The 17,287-nt window shown below is 41.1% G+C and overlaps 1 protein-coding gene across 2 annotated transcripts in view; it reads right to left on the bottom strand.

Moving 5' to 3' along the window:
- The window catches only part of PDZRN3 (PDZ domain containing ring finger 3), a 135,923-nt gene that overhangs the window by 17,363 nt on the left and 101,273 nt on the right, over positions 1–17,287 (bottom strand). The window contains exon 1 of one of the 2 annotated variants that reach the window (XM_051788637.1): positions 13,093–13,377. The exons of the other annotated variant lie outside the window; for it this stretch is intronic. Within the exon in view, the coding sequence (XP_051644597.1) occupies positions 13,093–13,161 (69 nt within the window). The 5' untranslated portion in view covers positions 13,162–13,377. Of the gene's footprint in view, positions 1–13,092; positions 13,378–17,287 lie in introns of those variants that run through there. 2 annotated transcript variants of the gene reach the window in all.

The raw sequence follows: 17,287 nt of genomic DNA, 5'->3' as shown, positions 1-17,287 counted from the left end.
TGAATTGCCTTGATTGGACACAGTTACTGTAGCCTCAGGTGCTACTGGTGGCTGCTGCTTTGTCATTTAATCATTTTGTACATGTCTGAAACGTGCACTAATGTGGTGACTCTGCCACATTAACTTCTTGAATATGATTGAAAACTCTAAAATACATGTCCAGATTCTCTCATCTTTACTTGTATCACACTGCCCTTAGTTCACACTGTGCAGTGCCACGTTTAGTCTCATTAAAGTAAGTGGGGCACTGAATGAGTAACATTACTCAGCCAGTAACTAAATTTAGCCCATACTTAACATATTGCCCACAGCAAAAAGCTGGGTGCTAATAAAGAGGGTTAGCTTGAGTGCAGAATAGATTGAAAAGGCTAAATTCCTGCTGAATTACCTCGTGCACATAACACTTCTTAGGCTGTCATCTTTGGTTTATCTTAGAGGGGTGATGACACCAGGTTTTTTGTTAAGCCAGCTGAGAGTGGAAGGTGTTAGCATTTATGTTACAGAAACACTTGCACAGCATAGCACTGCTCACAGCAACACACAGCATGTAAAGTTTGGCCTGGTCAAATTAAATATCATTAACTCGCCCAATTGAGCAGATTACTTTAAAAGAGTTTGTACAGCTGTAAAATTCAGTTCAGCGTAATGTTTTCTCTGGAAAAAAAGGAAATGCTGATTATGGTTTGAGTTTTATTATTTGCTGCAAATTAAACGTTGCACATTTTACTGTGTGCATCCTATTTTTTTTTTTTTTTACAACTAAATGCAACAAGCAATCAAAAGAAAAGAATCTAAATTGCAGTATGTAGCGCTTTTCAGAAATGTGCTCAGAATAACCCCTGAACAGGAAACTATTCATATGAGATGCTTTCTGCATCTTTATGGTAAAACCTGGCAAAATCCCGCAAAGGACAGATTTCCAGTTTATTCCCAAAATTACAATGAACTTGGATCACAGTTTAGTACAGGCCTGCATTTCAGTTTAGGTTCCTTAGGGCACTTTATTTATGCAAACCCATGGACTGGCATCCTCTTTGTGCTCTCCTATGTGATTGTTACATAAATAACCATAACTTTAAAGACAGGTTGATGTCACGCAGGGAACAGGCAATAGTTGGACTGTATCATAAATTGTTGCTACAGGAATTATTTCCAAGTAGTTTCCTGACTATGTTTTCTGCAGGCTGATAATGCCATGAAAAAGAAGTGCTGCACAGCCAGGCAGAAGGACACAGAACCAGATTTTAGAACTGGGGAGAAGAGCCAGCTAAATTTCAATGCAAACCCTCTCCTTCTGCAAAGGGAACCTTGTGTAGAAAAAGTTTGTGACTTTTAGTTGGTAAATTAATAACTCTAAAAGCAGATCTATATTTGATGTGAATACGATTTTAAATCATGGGTTTGGTATGATGGCAATGATTACAATAAAATGAAAGCATAGCTCACTGAACTCCTGTTATTATGGGTTTCTTAACCCACTGCTAAGATATGGTTGGGGATTTTGTCTCTAAAATTAGTAATTCTATGAAAATTGGTAGCACCCACATCATATCAGGCAAACAGTTCTCTGGACAGTGGCTGTCACATGATGAATGGTCTTGGGGTCAGCCCATGGATCCCTTACAAGAGACTGATTCCAAACTCCAGCTGAGTGGAATCCTTTTAGCCCTGCAGGTTCCTGTTGTGAGCAGCAGCCTTGGCCACTGGTGGCTGCTGACCTGTGAGGTATGGTCAGAACTGCACTAACAGAGTAAGACTTGATGGGCTGCACAGACATCACTATTAACCATTTAGATCCTGAATGTGGAACAATGGAGGAATATGCAATGATGCAAAAATATGCTTTAAAGTGGTTCACAGCAGGGAATTACACTGTCTGAACCTGGCTCCTAAAAACCTGCAGTAACTGCCACATTATGTGGTAAATACTGAGCAGTGAACAGTTTGTAATTACTTTTTTTCAGTATTTTCCATCCCACCACACAAATAATACAATTTTCCATTGAAGGACATGAGGATGGGAGAGTTAAATATTTGGATAATAAAAATCAGTAATTCTCAAGTCTGCTTATGTATAACAGAGATAAATTGCTTTTTGGTCTAGAAAAAGTAGCAGGCAGCAGCAGAAAAATCACGTGGAAGAAAAATATACTGGGATCATCTCAATGGTCTGATTTCTGGGGTCTGTGTACAGTTAGTACTCGTGGCTAATCCTGAGCCTAGCAAATGAGTGATACTAAGATGTTTGCTTTCTATATTGAAAATTTGTCACAATTGACAAACAATTACTGCCAGTGCTTAAAAGCCAATAAATATATCTGTACAGCCTTGCTTTGTTAAAAAAGGTGCCTTTATATTCGTAGACTTTATTCCTAAGGCTGCTGAATTGTGCTCAGCAATTTTTTTCCTTATAGTTACATCTGAAATAACACAGAAAAAAAAAATTCATGCATATGAATGCTTCAGAAGACTGCCAAAAACTACAAATATGCATAATTTCTTAGGAAAATGCCATGTGACAGAGACAATGGGATCTTTCATGGCACAAAAGATGGATAAATTAACTTGTCTGAAATGGTGAAATGCTTAGCTTTTGGACCTTCTTAGCATTGGGAATATACTGAATATGGAGAAAGCTGTAGTTAAACTGCAGTGTCTGGACTTAAAACTGAGCTGAATTGACCCTGATGAAATCTGTGGTGGAGCCAGACAGTAGGTTTAGCCACTGCATGAGACATGGAGATAAATACTCTGAATTAAGGCCAGACAGTAAATAAGGAAGGTATACTTCACTTTTTAAATAGAAACTATGTAATGATTATGAAATAGAATAATATTTATAGTATTTTTAATTTATAGTAATACTGTATGTTATATTCTTCTGCACACAAGCAGGTTGCAGAGAGGATGCCACTAAAATCTACATTGCAAAGGCAATGAGAAATGTATACATAAACAGCATAATCCTGTCAGAGAGGTTTGTGTCTCCTGGAAGTTTTCCTTTAATACTTGGAATAAAAATAAAACAGTCTCCTGAGCTTGATTTGATGCTCACTAAAGTGCCTGGGAGTTTTGCCTTTGCAAAGCCTCAGTTCAGGCTCTGACTGGGAGATGCACCAACAGCAAAGCGAGATGTTAGGGAGCAGTGTGCCATTGGCATTCCATTGGCATGGCCAAACTGGGATACTGGCATGGAAAATGCTGTCATGGTCAATTAAGGTAGCATGTGATTGTATATTTGTATTTGAGAAGAGGAGATGATGGAAGAAGGTAGAACAGACACAAACCCAAATGGATGGTCCCACCAAACAGATACATGGAAATGGTGTCTTAAACTCTCTCATTAATTGCTATCTCCAGGAAGTAAACAGTGAGAAAAAGAGACAGGAATTAATAAAAAGAAAAAAAAAGAAAATAACCAATATGCTGTATCTGACCCCAAATGGATGCAGCAGATGGACTTCACTGTTGAACTCTAAACATGAGGTGGAAAATACAGAGTGAACATACTTTAAGATTCAACTTCTAAGAATGTCAAAGGCTGGAAATGTTTGAGTGCTACCTCAGAGATAAAAGAATATGGGCAGTAGGATATTGTGGGATGTAGTGATGAGAAGACCCAAGTGCCTTCTTGAGTCTGTTTTCAAATCTCTCTCAAGTTGGGAACTACATGTTAAGTGGCATTTCAGATGCCACAGTAGCCATGGCCACTGGAAAGGGGGAATGAACACATCAGTGATGATTTGTGATCAGTGATGTCCTTGTCAAAAAGGAGAAAAGGAAAAAAAACCCAGGAAAAACCCTCATGTCTCTTTAGGCATGTAAAGAATCTGCACTGCTTTGCTAGGACGTGGCTTTCCATACAATTTTCCGGTGCTGCAAGTGTGTAAGGTATTGGATATACAACGGCTCCTCTCAGTGTCAGAGCTGTGTGAGGCATTTGGCATCCTTCCTGTTGACATCTCCCTCTTCCTCTATTAATTCTGGGTATGTAACAGCGAAATACCTTTTGCAAGGACAGATTTTCTCATGTTTTATACCTTACATATGTGCTATTACCATTACAATTATTCTATATGGAGAGGTTTGGGATCCTCCAGCAATTCCTGAGCCAACTGCCACTGTTTAGATGTTAGATTTCCAGCCAAATCATCCTGAGGTCAGAATTGGCACAGGGTTGGGAGGCTGGAGCCCTCCAGCCTTCACGCTGTGAGGACAAGGCTGGACCTCCTGTGAAATCAATGGGAGTTTGCAGCCAAGACTGGGCTGCCAGAATTGTTCTCTGTTACTAGAAAACACACTCCTATTTTTATTTGAGGTATGAGGCGAGATAGTACACGGCTGTGCTATTACATAAATGTCATTTTATCAATAGCTGCTGTTTAATTATTGAGCAAGGTAAGTGATTTACATGTTTTATTTCTCCGGGAGGGTAGAGAAGACGAATTAATTGCCACTTTTTAATGGCAGGCATAAATTAGAGGCTTTCAGGTACATCAAAATATGTCACTTGTTTACAAGGACAAAATTCCCTCCTGGTTCCCACCAATTCTTACTATGTTTTCCTTCTGAAAATTTTCTGGAAACCCCACTATTGGTTCTTTCTCTTTCCCTGTGACAGCAGAACTTACACACCTGGGTTATTTACACAAGAAAGGTTGTCCTGGAACTTATGCCCATTTTCCCACTTGCAGTGAGAGCAGGAGCACAAGCAGGAGCCTCTGGGAGCCTGGAGAGGGGATGCAGGAGCACCAGGACAGGGCTGTGCTAGGAAGGGACTGGCACAAGGGAATGAGGGGAGGATGCTCAGTGAATGGAGGTGAGGAATTCAGGAAGGAGCAAACAGGATCTGCAATAATACAGCTGAAGTAACTTTGGACACTGGTAGAAGTAGTTACTGAAAGAATGAGAAAGCCAGACAATCCCTGTGCATGAGTTTACTGAGCGTAATTATAATTACTTAGTACTTGATTTTTGCTGAAATAGTGTTTGCTGGATGCTGGTACTACACAGAAGAAACTAGAAACGTTCTAGTAAAAGAAAATTATTTTCTTCCATCAAGTTAGACTGATTTCTATGAGTTTAATGCCATGAATGTACAGCATTTGTATGCATTGTACATCTTGTTGGCTCTCCTATGCCTCACAAATGTCACAGAGAAAAAACTTTTTTTTGCCTAAGAATGAGTAAGCAGCTTTTCTTTGTAGAAATTCATGCAAATCCTTGGGAAGTGCCCTATAAAAATGCTAGTTCTGTTAGACTACAGACGTCTGTGCTCCATTTAAAACACTCTTTATGGTCTGATTCACTTCTTTAGCAAGTTCTTAAGAAGTCTGCATATTAAGAAAAAGCAGCAGAACTTTAAAGATTTTTACAGAAGCTAGAGCAGCAAAAAGCCTATTTTCTAAACCCCCTTTTCCTCAGGAATTGGAGAAAGAAGGTTCGAAATATAGGTTAATTCTTCTTGCAGCTCCATTTAATCCCTCTTTTATTTCCCTCATATGTACAGTCTCCCTCTCTTTCAAAAACCCAGAAATACATTGTTTAGTAATAGACTGTTTCCATGTGTGTGCATTTCCCTTCTGCCTTGTGAGCCATCCATGACAAAATAGTTAAGACCAAGGAAAAATTCTTTTACTTAAGAGCACAGAATACATTTGTTCTCTAAACCGTTAACTTGCAAATGGAAAATCTTGGGAGAAAGGCCCTGGAAATAAAGGAATTTTTATTTTGCTTGTAATTAGCACATTTACGTATTAACAAGGCAGCACTAGTACTGTCTGCAGAATACTAAAATGTGCTGCTTTTTCTTGGGTTCTCAGGCTTTGCTCCTGTGGATCACAACTCAAAATAAAGCCACAGGGAATTTTATCGTTTGCTTCAATGAAAACACATTGAGAGCAGTGCTGGGGCTTCTGAGACTCTTGCACTTTCTCTAAAAGCAAAGTTTTGTTGGAGCCCTTTTTTCTTAAATATGTATTAATCACGTTAAATGACTTTACAGCAGGGCAGAAATACTTTTCCATATTTCTGTTTTAAAGCGATCTTTTGTGTATCTGTTCATGGTTTAACAAACCAGGTCCATCTAAAACACAGAAGTTTTCAGGCCTCCCCTTGTAAATGACTCTTTCTGCCATTTCAGCAGCTTGACCCAGAGGGAGACAATCAATGGTATCTCTGAGTGAGGTACAAATGACAGCCATAAATAATCATGAATTACTAATGACTATGATTCAGCAAGTGCAATTACCCCATTTCTCACATCCTGTAGCTTTGCCCACCTCTAACACTGCCCTTCCAGCCTGGCACCTCAGGCAATGCTCTTACCCTTCTCACATGTGCTCCTCCCAAGAGGCCAAAACCCACCTCTAGGGATTAATTTAGTGCAGCAAATGACAGATTTTTTATGAATGAGAACTTGTTAAAAAGCTGTGTATTCTATATCTATGCCTAAAATAACACACCATGACAGTAAACAGCATGAAAAAATTAATCTGTTTAGTTGAGGGTGCAATGTTACATGGATTCAAGCTAAATTGGAGTAACATAAGAAACCAGTTGGTGTACTGAATCAGACCAGAAGTCCCCACAGACCAGCCCCTTTCTCCCACAGTGCCATGAAGAGGGTGCTTTGAGAATGGTCTAAGAGAAAGACACATTTGGAAGGAACTTTCCCCTCCTGTGGCCTTCCAGCACCTACAGCTCACATAGTTCAGTAGAGCAACATTTAACACCATACCTCAATTAAAATCAGAGTAGTACAAGGTGGTGCACAGACCAGGCCTTCAAATAATAGTTATTTCAGTAGCATATCAGACTATGCAAACACACAACAAAAGCCAGTGCTGCCTCTGGAGACGTGCTCCAAGCAAACAGACAAAAGGAATATGGTACAGATGAGAAGAGGAAACACAGAACAAATCAGTGATCTGCCTGAGGTCACATGAAAGCATCTTCTAGACACCATGTTTAAGGCCATTCTAATTCCCAGCATTCCCATTTCTGCACTGTTGTTCACTGCTTGTAGTTTTTGAGCCCATCCTCCCATTCCCTCCTTGTGGGTCCCTTCCAGCTCAGAGCATTCTGTGATTCTGTCATTCCTCAGAGTAAATGCACATGATCCTTGAAAATGGACAGGCCAAACATGGTTTTACACTGAGTGCACAGTTACTCTTTCTGTGAAGAGAACTCTGACTTCCTAGGTGTTCCCAAGGCATCTGATGGATCTGATGGCAGGTTTGAGATATGGCAAGACCTCAGCTAAGGTGCTGGCTCAGTGTAAAGCCAGGAGATACTTCAGCAATTATAAATGAAATGAAATGTCCAGTTCTGCCCAGTTCCTGTGCCAGTGGACAACGTGACCAATCACCCACTCTCTCTGTCCAGGATTATCACTGTAGGGACACAAGGAAGAAAACACTGCCATGATTCTGATTTTGGATGGTGGCATCTGGCTTTTTGCCCCTGCATTAACAGGAAGCTCTCCTTCAATAATCACTGGCTAAAGTAGTGAATATTGCAGTATGGTTCAAAGTTTATGCTTTAAATATTTGATATTATTTATCCTGCCCCTCGCCTGTCAAATCCCTGACTTGTTACCAAGTTCAGGAGGGTCAGCTGGATCTGCTCCCATTTACCCACTGAGTCTCTGCAAGGACCAATCCCGGTGTACATGTAACTGTAGAGGTGTTCTGTCGTAGTGAAAATGAAACCTGACCTTTTGTTTCATTATTAATCAACACAACAAAGCACATTTATCAAATCAGCACTTTTTCATTACTCCATATGTTTCCTTTTTCCCAGCCCATGTCTGACATGTGACAGTAAAGCCCAGAGTGATCGTCCCTGGTGCCTTCTCCCTTGTGACTTCTTGCCACCTGCTTCATAGGATTAAACAGATGTATAAGTGTAAAGCACTACAAAACTCATCCCTTCAATCATTTATCACTTCTAAAAAAATCCAAATATATCCATGCTATGGTTAAGCATTTTATCTGCCCAATGTAAAGAAGAAAGGCACCATAGATTTTAGGAAGATTATGAAGCAGTAAGATATTTCATGTGCAGAGCAGGTCAAATTATCCATTTACATCACAGGTGACATTAGGTACTTGTTTATGTTCCTTTAATGGCCAAAATACTCCTTTAACTTTACAATAAAGAGCATCTTCCAGAGAAATCCTAACAGGGGCATTGCATTATTCATCATCAAGTGATGAGGAAAATTTCAATTGCCAGTTTCTGGTAAATGTCTAATTAGGAAAGGGGACTTGTGAGCCACAGACAGGCGCCACGATCATTAAAGGGCAGTTTTCTGAAGATTATGAGTCTCCAGTCTGTCAAGCAGAGTTTTTCTACAGCTGAACTAATTTAACAGCAGAAAACCCTGTCTAGAACAAAGCCCTTGGAATTAACATCTTGTTTAAGCAAACACATACCTGCTTTGAAGTAAGTGTGATAGGTCCACAACTGTTATTGAGGTCAAGTTCAATGGTAGTGAAGTGACAGAACTTCAACACTAGTCTTAATTTCAGCTGCAGTACAGGCTGCACATACAGAGCACTTGAAGCCATACACTGTATTTCAAGTAGAGCAGTTTCCTGTAATTGGCACAACCACTTTGGTCTTAACATGGAAAACTACTGAAATGTAGAGCAACTAATTCTCTGGCTGCCCAATTAAATTTGAGGGTGTGAAAAGCATATGTACAGAGGCAATTATTTCTGTTTTCCAAATCTTAGAGTTTTGATTAGAATTTTTTTTTTTTTCCTGAGCTGAATGTTTATTTTGGCAAGCTTCATTTTGGCCCTGATTTAGGATAACATCATTGCTCAGTAGGTTTAAGTCTAGTTAGACTGTTTCCTTGAATCAGACTTTCTTAACGACTGATTGCTTTAGTCTTGTTTTTGCAAGTCTGAACATGTGATTGGAATTCTAATGGAGAAATGAACTGCATGGGTGATCAGCTCAGTGCAACTGGTTTTTGTGTGAGTTCTGCTGGAGAACTGGCTCCTTGCAAGTGATGCTGCTGGAAGCTGCCAGTGGAACACAGCGTTGGTTTGTTCTTCATCACCACTGACCTCTCATTAACACAGCAATTTGTATCTGACCTTGGTGCTTATATAACCTTGGCCACGTCACATCCCAGTCTAGTTTAAAAGACAGATCCAGCCTGCCCACTATTGTTTTTACCAGCACTGTCATTTTTACTTGTCCCAGGGTTGTGCCAGGCCAAGAACATGTGAGAGGCTTTCAAGTTACCGAAATGCTAAAAGGTCACTGCAACAACTGTTTATTTATATATGAACTTTAGTATTTGTGAAAGATGCCAGCTCAACAATCACAGAGCAGGAATCTTCTGACCTCGGCTCATCTGAACCAAGGGCAGTGGCAACATGAGCTTGTTTCCTGCCAGCATTTCTGTCCTTATTCTGGAGGGACAGCCTGGAGGAAGGGATTAGTCTCCACACTCAATTATTGCATGGTTTCTGAGCTGGCAGTGCCAGTTTTGATGGGTTGTTTATATGACTTCTTCCCAGTGCGAGAACTGGATGAACTCCATCATCTCAAATCCCAGGAAAAAGCTCTGAGTGTTGCCCATGCAGTTTAGAGTCATCTGTGATTTAAAATTCTATGTTTGTATCCTTGGAAATTCTTCTAGGGGAAGGTGTCCCTGACTATAGCAGAGGGTTGGAACGAGATGATCTTTAAGTTCTCTTCCAACCCAAACAATTCTGTGATGATTCTATAAAATACTGTGTTCATTTAGGAAATTATTTGGCTGTGTGCTTTCCTCCCAAAGTATGTGTAGCATGTGCTTAATGCGAAATAGGTACTGAGAAAGTTACTTAAATTGAGAGCTTAAAAATTTTTTTTAGTTTATTTTACAAACACAAGAACTTTATCTCAGATGACTCAATCTTCTTATTTCTGCAAGTAAGTTTCCTCTAATGAAAGTTACTTTTGGGTCCCCTTGGAATTTTCCTACAAAGGGAAAAGCCCTTATTTCTGTTATTGTTTGTGTAGAAGCTGACGACATTGAGAAAAGCACGTTGGAAAACTGGTGTGAAACATCCTCCCAATTTTCTTCCTTTCCCCTTCTCCCTCTGTTTTCACAATCTTTAAAATGTTCTGAAGAAGATTTTCATTTAACCCGAAACCCAAAATCTAGTAGCATATAATTACTGCATTTCCTGTGCTGCATGCAGCCAGGAAGTAAACCTGGGATACACCTAAGACAGGATACACATCCCGAGCGTGCCAGGAGCACACTGACTGTTCTGCATCAGGATTCCAAGCTGCCACAGTCCCCTTTGTATTTGTACCACAAAGCATTGATATGCACAGCTACAACAGCCTTTAATGACGAGGTGTCTTAATTTGGTTTTTATTATGTGATTAAAGGTACAATAAGGTAAGTGCTCAACAAGAGGGAAGACCATTGTTCTGCATCATTAAGCTCACAGCAGCCCAAAAAGAAATTGTAGGCAATGTGCCAAAGCCCTTAATGAAGAGGATCTCTTTAAATTATCTATGGATGAGGAAAGGATAAAGCCTGAGCCCTGGTATATTTGATCCTCTTTGTGCTCACTGTTACGAGGACTTACAGAGCCAGCCCTACCGGACCTTCTGGAATTGTAATTTTTTTGAAGCATTAATTTCCCAGCCACACTAAAGCTCTTGGAATAACAGAGAAAGTGAAATTATGTACTATTATTAATTCTTTCAAGTGTTTTCTGAATTCCTATATCTTGGAGTCATGAACTTTTAAACAAAAAGTCTAAGGGGATTTATTTGTAATAATGCTCAATATTCCCTAAAACCAAGTTATGCAAATTTTGTCTAACTTAGACTTCTTAAATGGCAATGTCATCTTATCACATGATATTAGGGTTACATGGATGACAAAAAATAAAAGGAGGCACTGTAAGAGGCATTTTCTACTGTTGGCATATTTTAAAAGTTCTATATTCTGTAGTTTTAAATGACAATGATCCTTCATCTCTCTCACTGTTAAATTTTAAGTGATTGCTCTGATATGTAGGTTACATGAGGACATATGGAGCACATCCAGATAATTATATGTCACTGTAACTATAAATATAAGCTATAGAATTCCCTCCCTCCTATCTTGTGAAACAGGGAAATCAAAGTAGTCCTGTTAAAATAATTTTGCACAGTTATTTATATTTTAGAATAATCAGGGATTATAGTCTTAAATAATTCAAGTTTTACTATGTTGGAAATCCCAGTTTTACAGGATTACATGCACCTTTCACTTCTGTAGAAACTAAGGGTATTCCAACAGTGGTTCCCTGAGGACTTCCATCAGGAGCACTGGGCACTGTGCAGGTTGATTTCTAAGTCCAAACTCCTGCCAGGGATCTGCACCTGCAGCCAGCACCAGATAGTTCAGACATCTCAGATATCAGGGGGACTGTTCCTAGGACTGATTTAAGGACATGCATTTAAAGAATGCTGTCCTGCATCTGTCGGGAGATGTCAGTAAGTTGCAAAGGTTCTCTGTCACCTTTCTTTCACAAAAAAAATTGGGCAAGTTTCCTAAACAATCACAACGTTCAGAATCTGTTGCTGTCTCACTTTGTCCTGGTTGTTGCACTCCCGAATGTGACTCACTGGTAGTCCTCAAACCCAGACTGCACCAAAACTTGGTGACTTTGGGGGATAAGGAATTATTAGCACAACCACTGCTTGATCTGAGTGGAGGATTCACACAAACCACCCCTGGCCCCAGGTGTGCTGCTGCAGCATCTGGGACCAGTGCTCAGCACAGAACAGGGGCCAAGAAATCTGATTACGTCTCTCTAAAATTCTTCCCACTATCACATGCACAGCAGCTTAGTGGAAGTGTGCTGGTATAAATAGAAATGACAGTCAACATGTCTTTCTATTTGCTCCCACAAGTTTTTTTTATTCCACCAGGCGTCAGCGTCCCCTGGGCGAGCGAGCGAGAATTAGATCAGAACTATGTGGTTAAAATTTAATCACTTCCCTACCAGCATAACATAGAGACCACATCTTTTATTCACTTTGTTGTCAGTGCCATCAGTATCTGGGATCAGCTGCAGGTGGGAAGGCAGCAGGACACGGGATTGCTGAGCAATTCCCTCTGCCGGCAGCGTGGAACACGGCAGCGCTGGGAATGTCACCCAGCAATTGTCACTTACTCCAAACCACCTCAGGAATTGCAAGGGGGTACAAGTACAGCTCAAAGGACCTGGGTAGTTTCTGTTCATCCAGAGCCTTTGTACAGACAACCCACTTCAGCTTTTCAGTGTTAACTAGGAGTATACAAGCCTATTTCCAAAGATTCATATTCTGCAGGAATACATCCTGAAACACCTGGCCATGGCTTTGCATGGTTCCATCCCACTTTCTCAGTCCAAATCATACTTGAGATGTGCCAGAGTAAGACATTTCAGAGGCAGGCAGAAGGAAAAGCAGGAACAACAGCTTTGTAATAGAGGTTGATGTGTTATTACATTTATAGAAAACTTCTCAGAAGCTTAATATGACTAATTTGGTGTGTAAGGGTCTGTAGGGCAGTAGTTTTAACCAGCTGTCAAATTTAAGTGTCTGTTAACTCGTAATTTTACACAACAAGGTGCAAAACCCACAACAACTAGACTTAAACTGACAGGAACAAGCACTTACAGACCAGACTGAGCATTAGTGAATGCACTGCACAGAAACAAGTGGCTGCAGGTACTTATAAACAGGTACAAAACATTCCCTGTGCATCTTTCCTAACTTGTGTAAACAGTGTGTGACCACGGCACGATCCTTGTCAAGAAATTTTACCTAATATACACTGGAGAAATGAGCAAGAGTCTTCTTTTGTGCTGAAAGTTTTGTAAAAAGTTTGATGTATAACAGCTGCGTTTAAATCTCTGATGCTCTGCAAGTGTAAATGGGAAGGTACATCCTAAAAACATAATCATTACCACACACACATCAAATAAGGCAAACCCCCTCTCATTTCTAATTTCACCAGCAGTTTTTGGTATTCCAGCTTCCCTGCCAACAACAGCGCTCACAAGCCTAAAAGAGAAACGAAATGTAGCTCTTTACCTGACAAACTTCATACAGCAACTTGTACTGCTCTTCCTGCTTCTGCAGAGTGCACAAACTGCATCCCATGTTTAAATCAAAAGTGGCAGAAACACTCCTCCCGCTGGCCCCGGGCGGTGTCTGTCAGCCGGCACACATCAGGTATCCTCGGGACCCCCAGGTGAGGCGGCCGGACCCCAGCACGGCTCGGGGGTGTCGCTCCGGGGGCTGCAGAGCTCTCCTGCTTTGCTCTCTCCTCCTTCCCCGGCAGCTCCTGCATCCCCCGCTCCCTCCCTCTGCCGCACTCCGCGCCCAGGCACACGCTATATAGTGCCACTCATGCATATTAATCAGCCCTCATTGACTATTCATAACAGACAGTGATACAGGAGCCATAATTGCCAGCTATGACAGCTGAAATTTCTCTAATTAACAGGCAAGTGCTTCAGTAGCAGGCGTAATAAAGGACACTAACAATTTTGTAAACCATTTTGTAGCAATTACAAATAAACACGGCTACGTCTTGCTACGGTCCCCCAGGATAATTCTTACCATATTTAAGCAGGGTAGAACTGCAGTTGAAATGGAAGGCACAAGGAGATGAATGCCACGGCACAAAACTCAGCCGTGGCAAAGTTGAAAATGCTCAGTGGGATTTATTTCCCTCTCGGATTGTGGTGCTGTCTGTGAGCCTCGGTTTTACAGCAGGAGCTGACTGAACTGGGCATTTAACAAACACAAAAGAGAAAGGCATCTCTGTCCCTGAAAGCCTATATACAGCCTTAGGACCTGGCTATAAAGCAAAGAAGATATATGAGAATATATATACTGGATTTAGGAAAAAAACCAAACAAACAACAAAAAAGAATGCTTTGTATTAATATAGATTAGCTTTGGATTAATATGTATTTCCAAGTGAAAAATGGCCATCTATACTCCTGACTGTCATCGTGTATTTGAATGGTGCAAATGACAGGTTCACATATTCTTTGCTATATTAAAAATATAAACTTTATGACATTATAAAAATACATACAATAAAATAAGCATGGCATTTATGGCTGCTCAGCATTTGAGTGCTTAGATCCACATTAAACCTGTGCCTTAGATGTAAAGGATAAAACATCAGTGAACTGCCCAATGAGCTAGAAAAGTACTCCTAAGTCACAGGCTTTATGGATATTTTCCAGTCTGTGGGAAACACTGCCCTGTGTTATGAGTGTGGATTGACCATAATTTTCCCAGTTGTTTAGGCATTCAGAGGGTGTGCAATTTTATAACCTTATTTCCATTCATTCTGCTATAAAGAAAATGACAGAATAGTCAGGAATGAGACCAAAGTTGCCATTCCAACCCAGGCAGAGTCTGGATCTTGTGCTGTGGTTTCCCAACTGGTTTCTGAGCATTTGCTTAGTGAGTTTCTGTGGATCACAATGGAAATTGTTGTGCAAGGATCATCTTTTCTGTCCCAACTCTGCACACAGGTGCTTGCTGTAGGTATCTTGTAGGATACTCAGCTCTTACTACTTTTGTACTGACCCACAGCGTGCATTAAAATGTAAAGTTACTGCAGTGCAGTTGATGCTGGACAGGTTTTAGCATAACTTCAGTAAAGAGACACTGACAAGAAGGGGTCCCTTCACTCTGAGACTTTATTTTGCTGGCAAAATCTGCCTTCCTACAGGAAAAGAAAGAAAGGAGACCTCATTTCAGTGGTGCCCAGTGACAGGGCACAAACTGAAACATGAGGAGTTCTATCTGAATTTGAGGAGGAATTTCTTTACTTTGAGGGTCACAGAGCCCTGGAATGGGCTGCCCAGAGAGATTGTGAAGCCTCCTTCTCTGGGGATATTCAGAAACCCCCTGGATGTGAACCTGTGCAACCCTGGCAGGGGGGTTGGACTGGATAATCTCCAGAGGTCCCTTCCAACTCCATCCATGATTGAAATCCCTGCCAAACTCCTGAAATGAAAGCAGGCAGGGACTCCATCCCTGTGCTGTGACCGTGGTGTCTCCCTGATGTGTCTCCACTGCTGTGATGGTGGCAAAACTTGCAAGTTTAGAGCAAGGCAGAGGTAGTCTGGACCTTAGCCCTGCTCTCTAGGCTGAGGAATGATTCAGGCTATCCCTGGTTAGATATGCCAGTCACATAGAACAGCTTTTCCAAAGTTGGTTGACAGCCAGTGACTGTGGATCTTGAACAACTGGAAAAGTTTTTGCATGAGGGAACTAGGGTTCCCTAAGAGCAGAAAAAAGATGACAATGATAACTGAATTAAATAAAAAAAAGACTCCATGGAAATTGTAAAAAAGTTTATGGCTTTGATTAGATAATTTTTTGGTTATGTAATTTAATTAAGCAACTTAAGGTAAAACTTCCAAAGATGTTGTCCATGATTTTTTTTTTTTAAATGCAATTAAGTTTCTTCTTGAATACTAGATGCTATTTAAATGTTATTGTTCTACTCAGGTGGCTGAGGTCAATCAGGAATTTTTTTTTTTTTAGGAACAGCACGCAGCTGGGTCTGCTTAGAAAGAAACCAGAAAGAAACATGCAGGATATTTAATTTCCATTTTCATCGGAAACGCACCTATTTGTTATTTCCCTATAGCAACATGATAGACAGCACGAGATAATGTTTCATCCGATTCCAAGAGATAATCCCTAAATCAGGCCAGGAGAGCAAGCCCAGCAGAAGGCTTGTTTTGATGTACAAGTGGAGGGTCCCATAAATGTGATGTTTCGGATTCTTCAGCTGACACAGCCCCAGTGTGGTGCTCAGCAGCAAAGCCTGGCTCAGCGGGGCTGGTGGTTTTGTGGAACTGTTGCTCTGGTGAATAAACTGCTCTGGCAGCCAGGCCAGCGCTCATCTCATTGGAGATGGTTTCCATTATTGAAACCTAATTCGTATTTCCCTATTCGTCTCACAGGCAAAAATGGTAGCACTGCCTCAGGTTAACAGAGACCAGCTTTCACAGTATTTTGCCAAACTTTAAACATTTGGGCTGCAAACTCGTGTTCTGGGCATTGTCCAGTGCTGATTTTTGCCTTTAATGGTATGTTTGAGGCCAAGTGTTTCAGTCATTTCCAAGAGTAAGATTACAGGGGAAAAAAAAATGTTGTTTGCCCATGTTAAGAAATTCTGGATATGTTTTCTTTGAGAGGGTTTTAGTATCAACATAATATGAAACAAGGATTTGAAGTTTGGCACTGGGATGCTTTGCATTGTCCCTGTGAAATCTGCTAAATTTGGTCAGCCTCTAAGCTGCTGCAGTTTGCATGTTCTCAGCACAAAATTGGTGCAAGTTTTCAGTTTTAAATTCCTATGAGGCTTCTTCCGTGATAAATGAGTTCAGTGGGTGATGCCAGAAGGTCTGATGAGGCCAGCTCTGTTCTCTAATTGCTTTTTGTGAGGTTGGAGGACTGATATCAAGAACAAAGAGATGTTCTCAGTGCTCCTCACTGCTGGACCCAGACAGGCAGGAAGAGCCACGGGAGCTGCCCGGGATGGGGTGGATGCCAACTGTGAGACTACACTTGTTCTATAACACATATATTAAGAAAAGCCTGGTGCCCTACAGGAACCCTCCTCAGTGCCTGCTGTACCTGGTGCAGGTTAACTGGCTTCCTTTGGCGTGTCCAGATAAGGCAGCTCGTTACGGGATCTGTCATCGGCGTTAACAACGTGTCATGTGTGGTCTCGCCCGTGTGCCACAGATAATGAGCTTAACAAAATGTACGGGAGTGGATGGCTTATATCACGTGTAATGTGAATGTCAGAGTGGTCCCAGCTGAATCTGAGCAATCCAGGCTGAATGGGAAGTCAGCGAGCCAGCTGACTGGGAACAATGGGAAATAGCCTTTGAATACACAAGGTGCCAGCAAGAGCTTTCATTAGCATTTATCTAGATTACTTGCTCCCCCACTGGCTGCATGTGACCAAGTCTGCAAAATCCCTTTTACTAAGATACCTGGCTAGACCATCAGACATTTGCTTTTGTGTCCAAAAGCTAATTCCAAAGGTGGGAAGCAACCAGACTGCATGGGCCACCACAACCGGGAGGGTGCTGCTCTCACCCCTGGGAAGCTGGAGGTCCTGGACAGAGGATGGGTGACAGTGAGGAAAGAATCCTGCCACAGACCACAGGCTGGTTTTGCTTTTTCTATCTGTCTTAGTTGCAATTTACAATCTCTCAGCTTGCAACTACAAACCTAA

The sequence above is a fragment of the Manacus candei genome, unplaced genomic scaffold, assembly GCF_025592945.1.
Source record: "Manacus candei isolate 608988 ecotype Guabito, Panama unplaced genomic scaffold, ASM2559294v1 h1tg000025l, whole genome shotgun sequence".
In the NCBI taxonomy this organism is placed as follows: Eukaryota; Metazoa; Chordata; class Aves; order Passeriformes; family Pipridae; genus Manacus; species Manacus candei.
The sequence above is the reverse complement of the archived record's forward strand: the minus strand, read 5'-3'. Positions and strand labels throughout refer to the sequence as shown.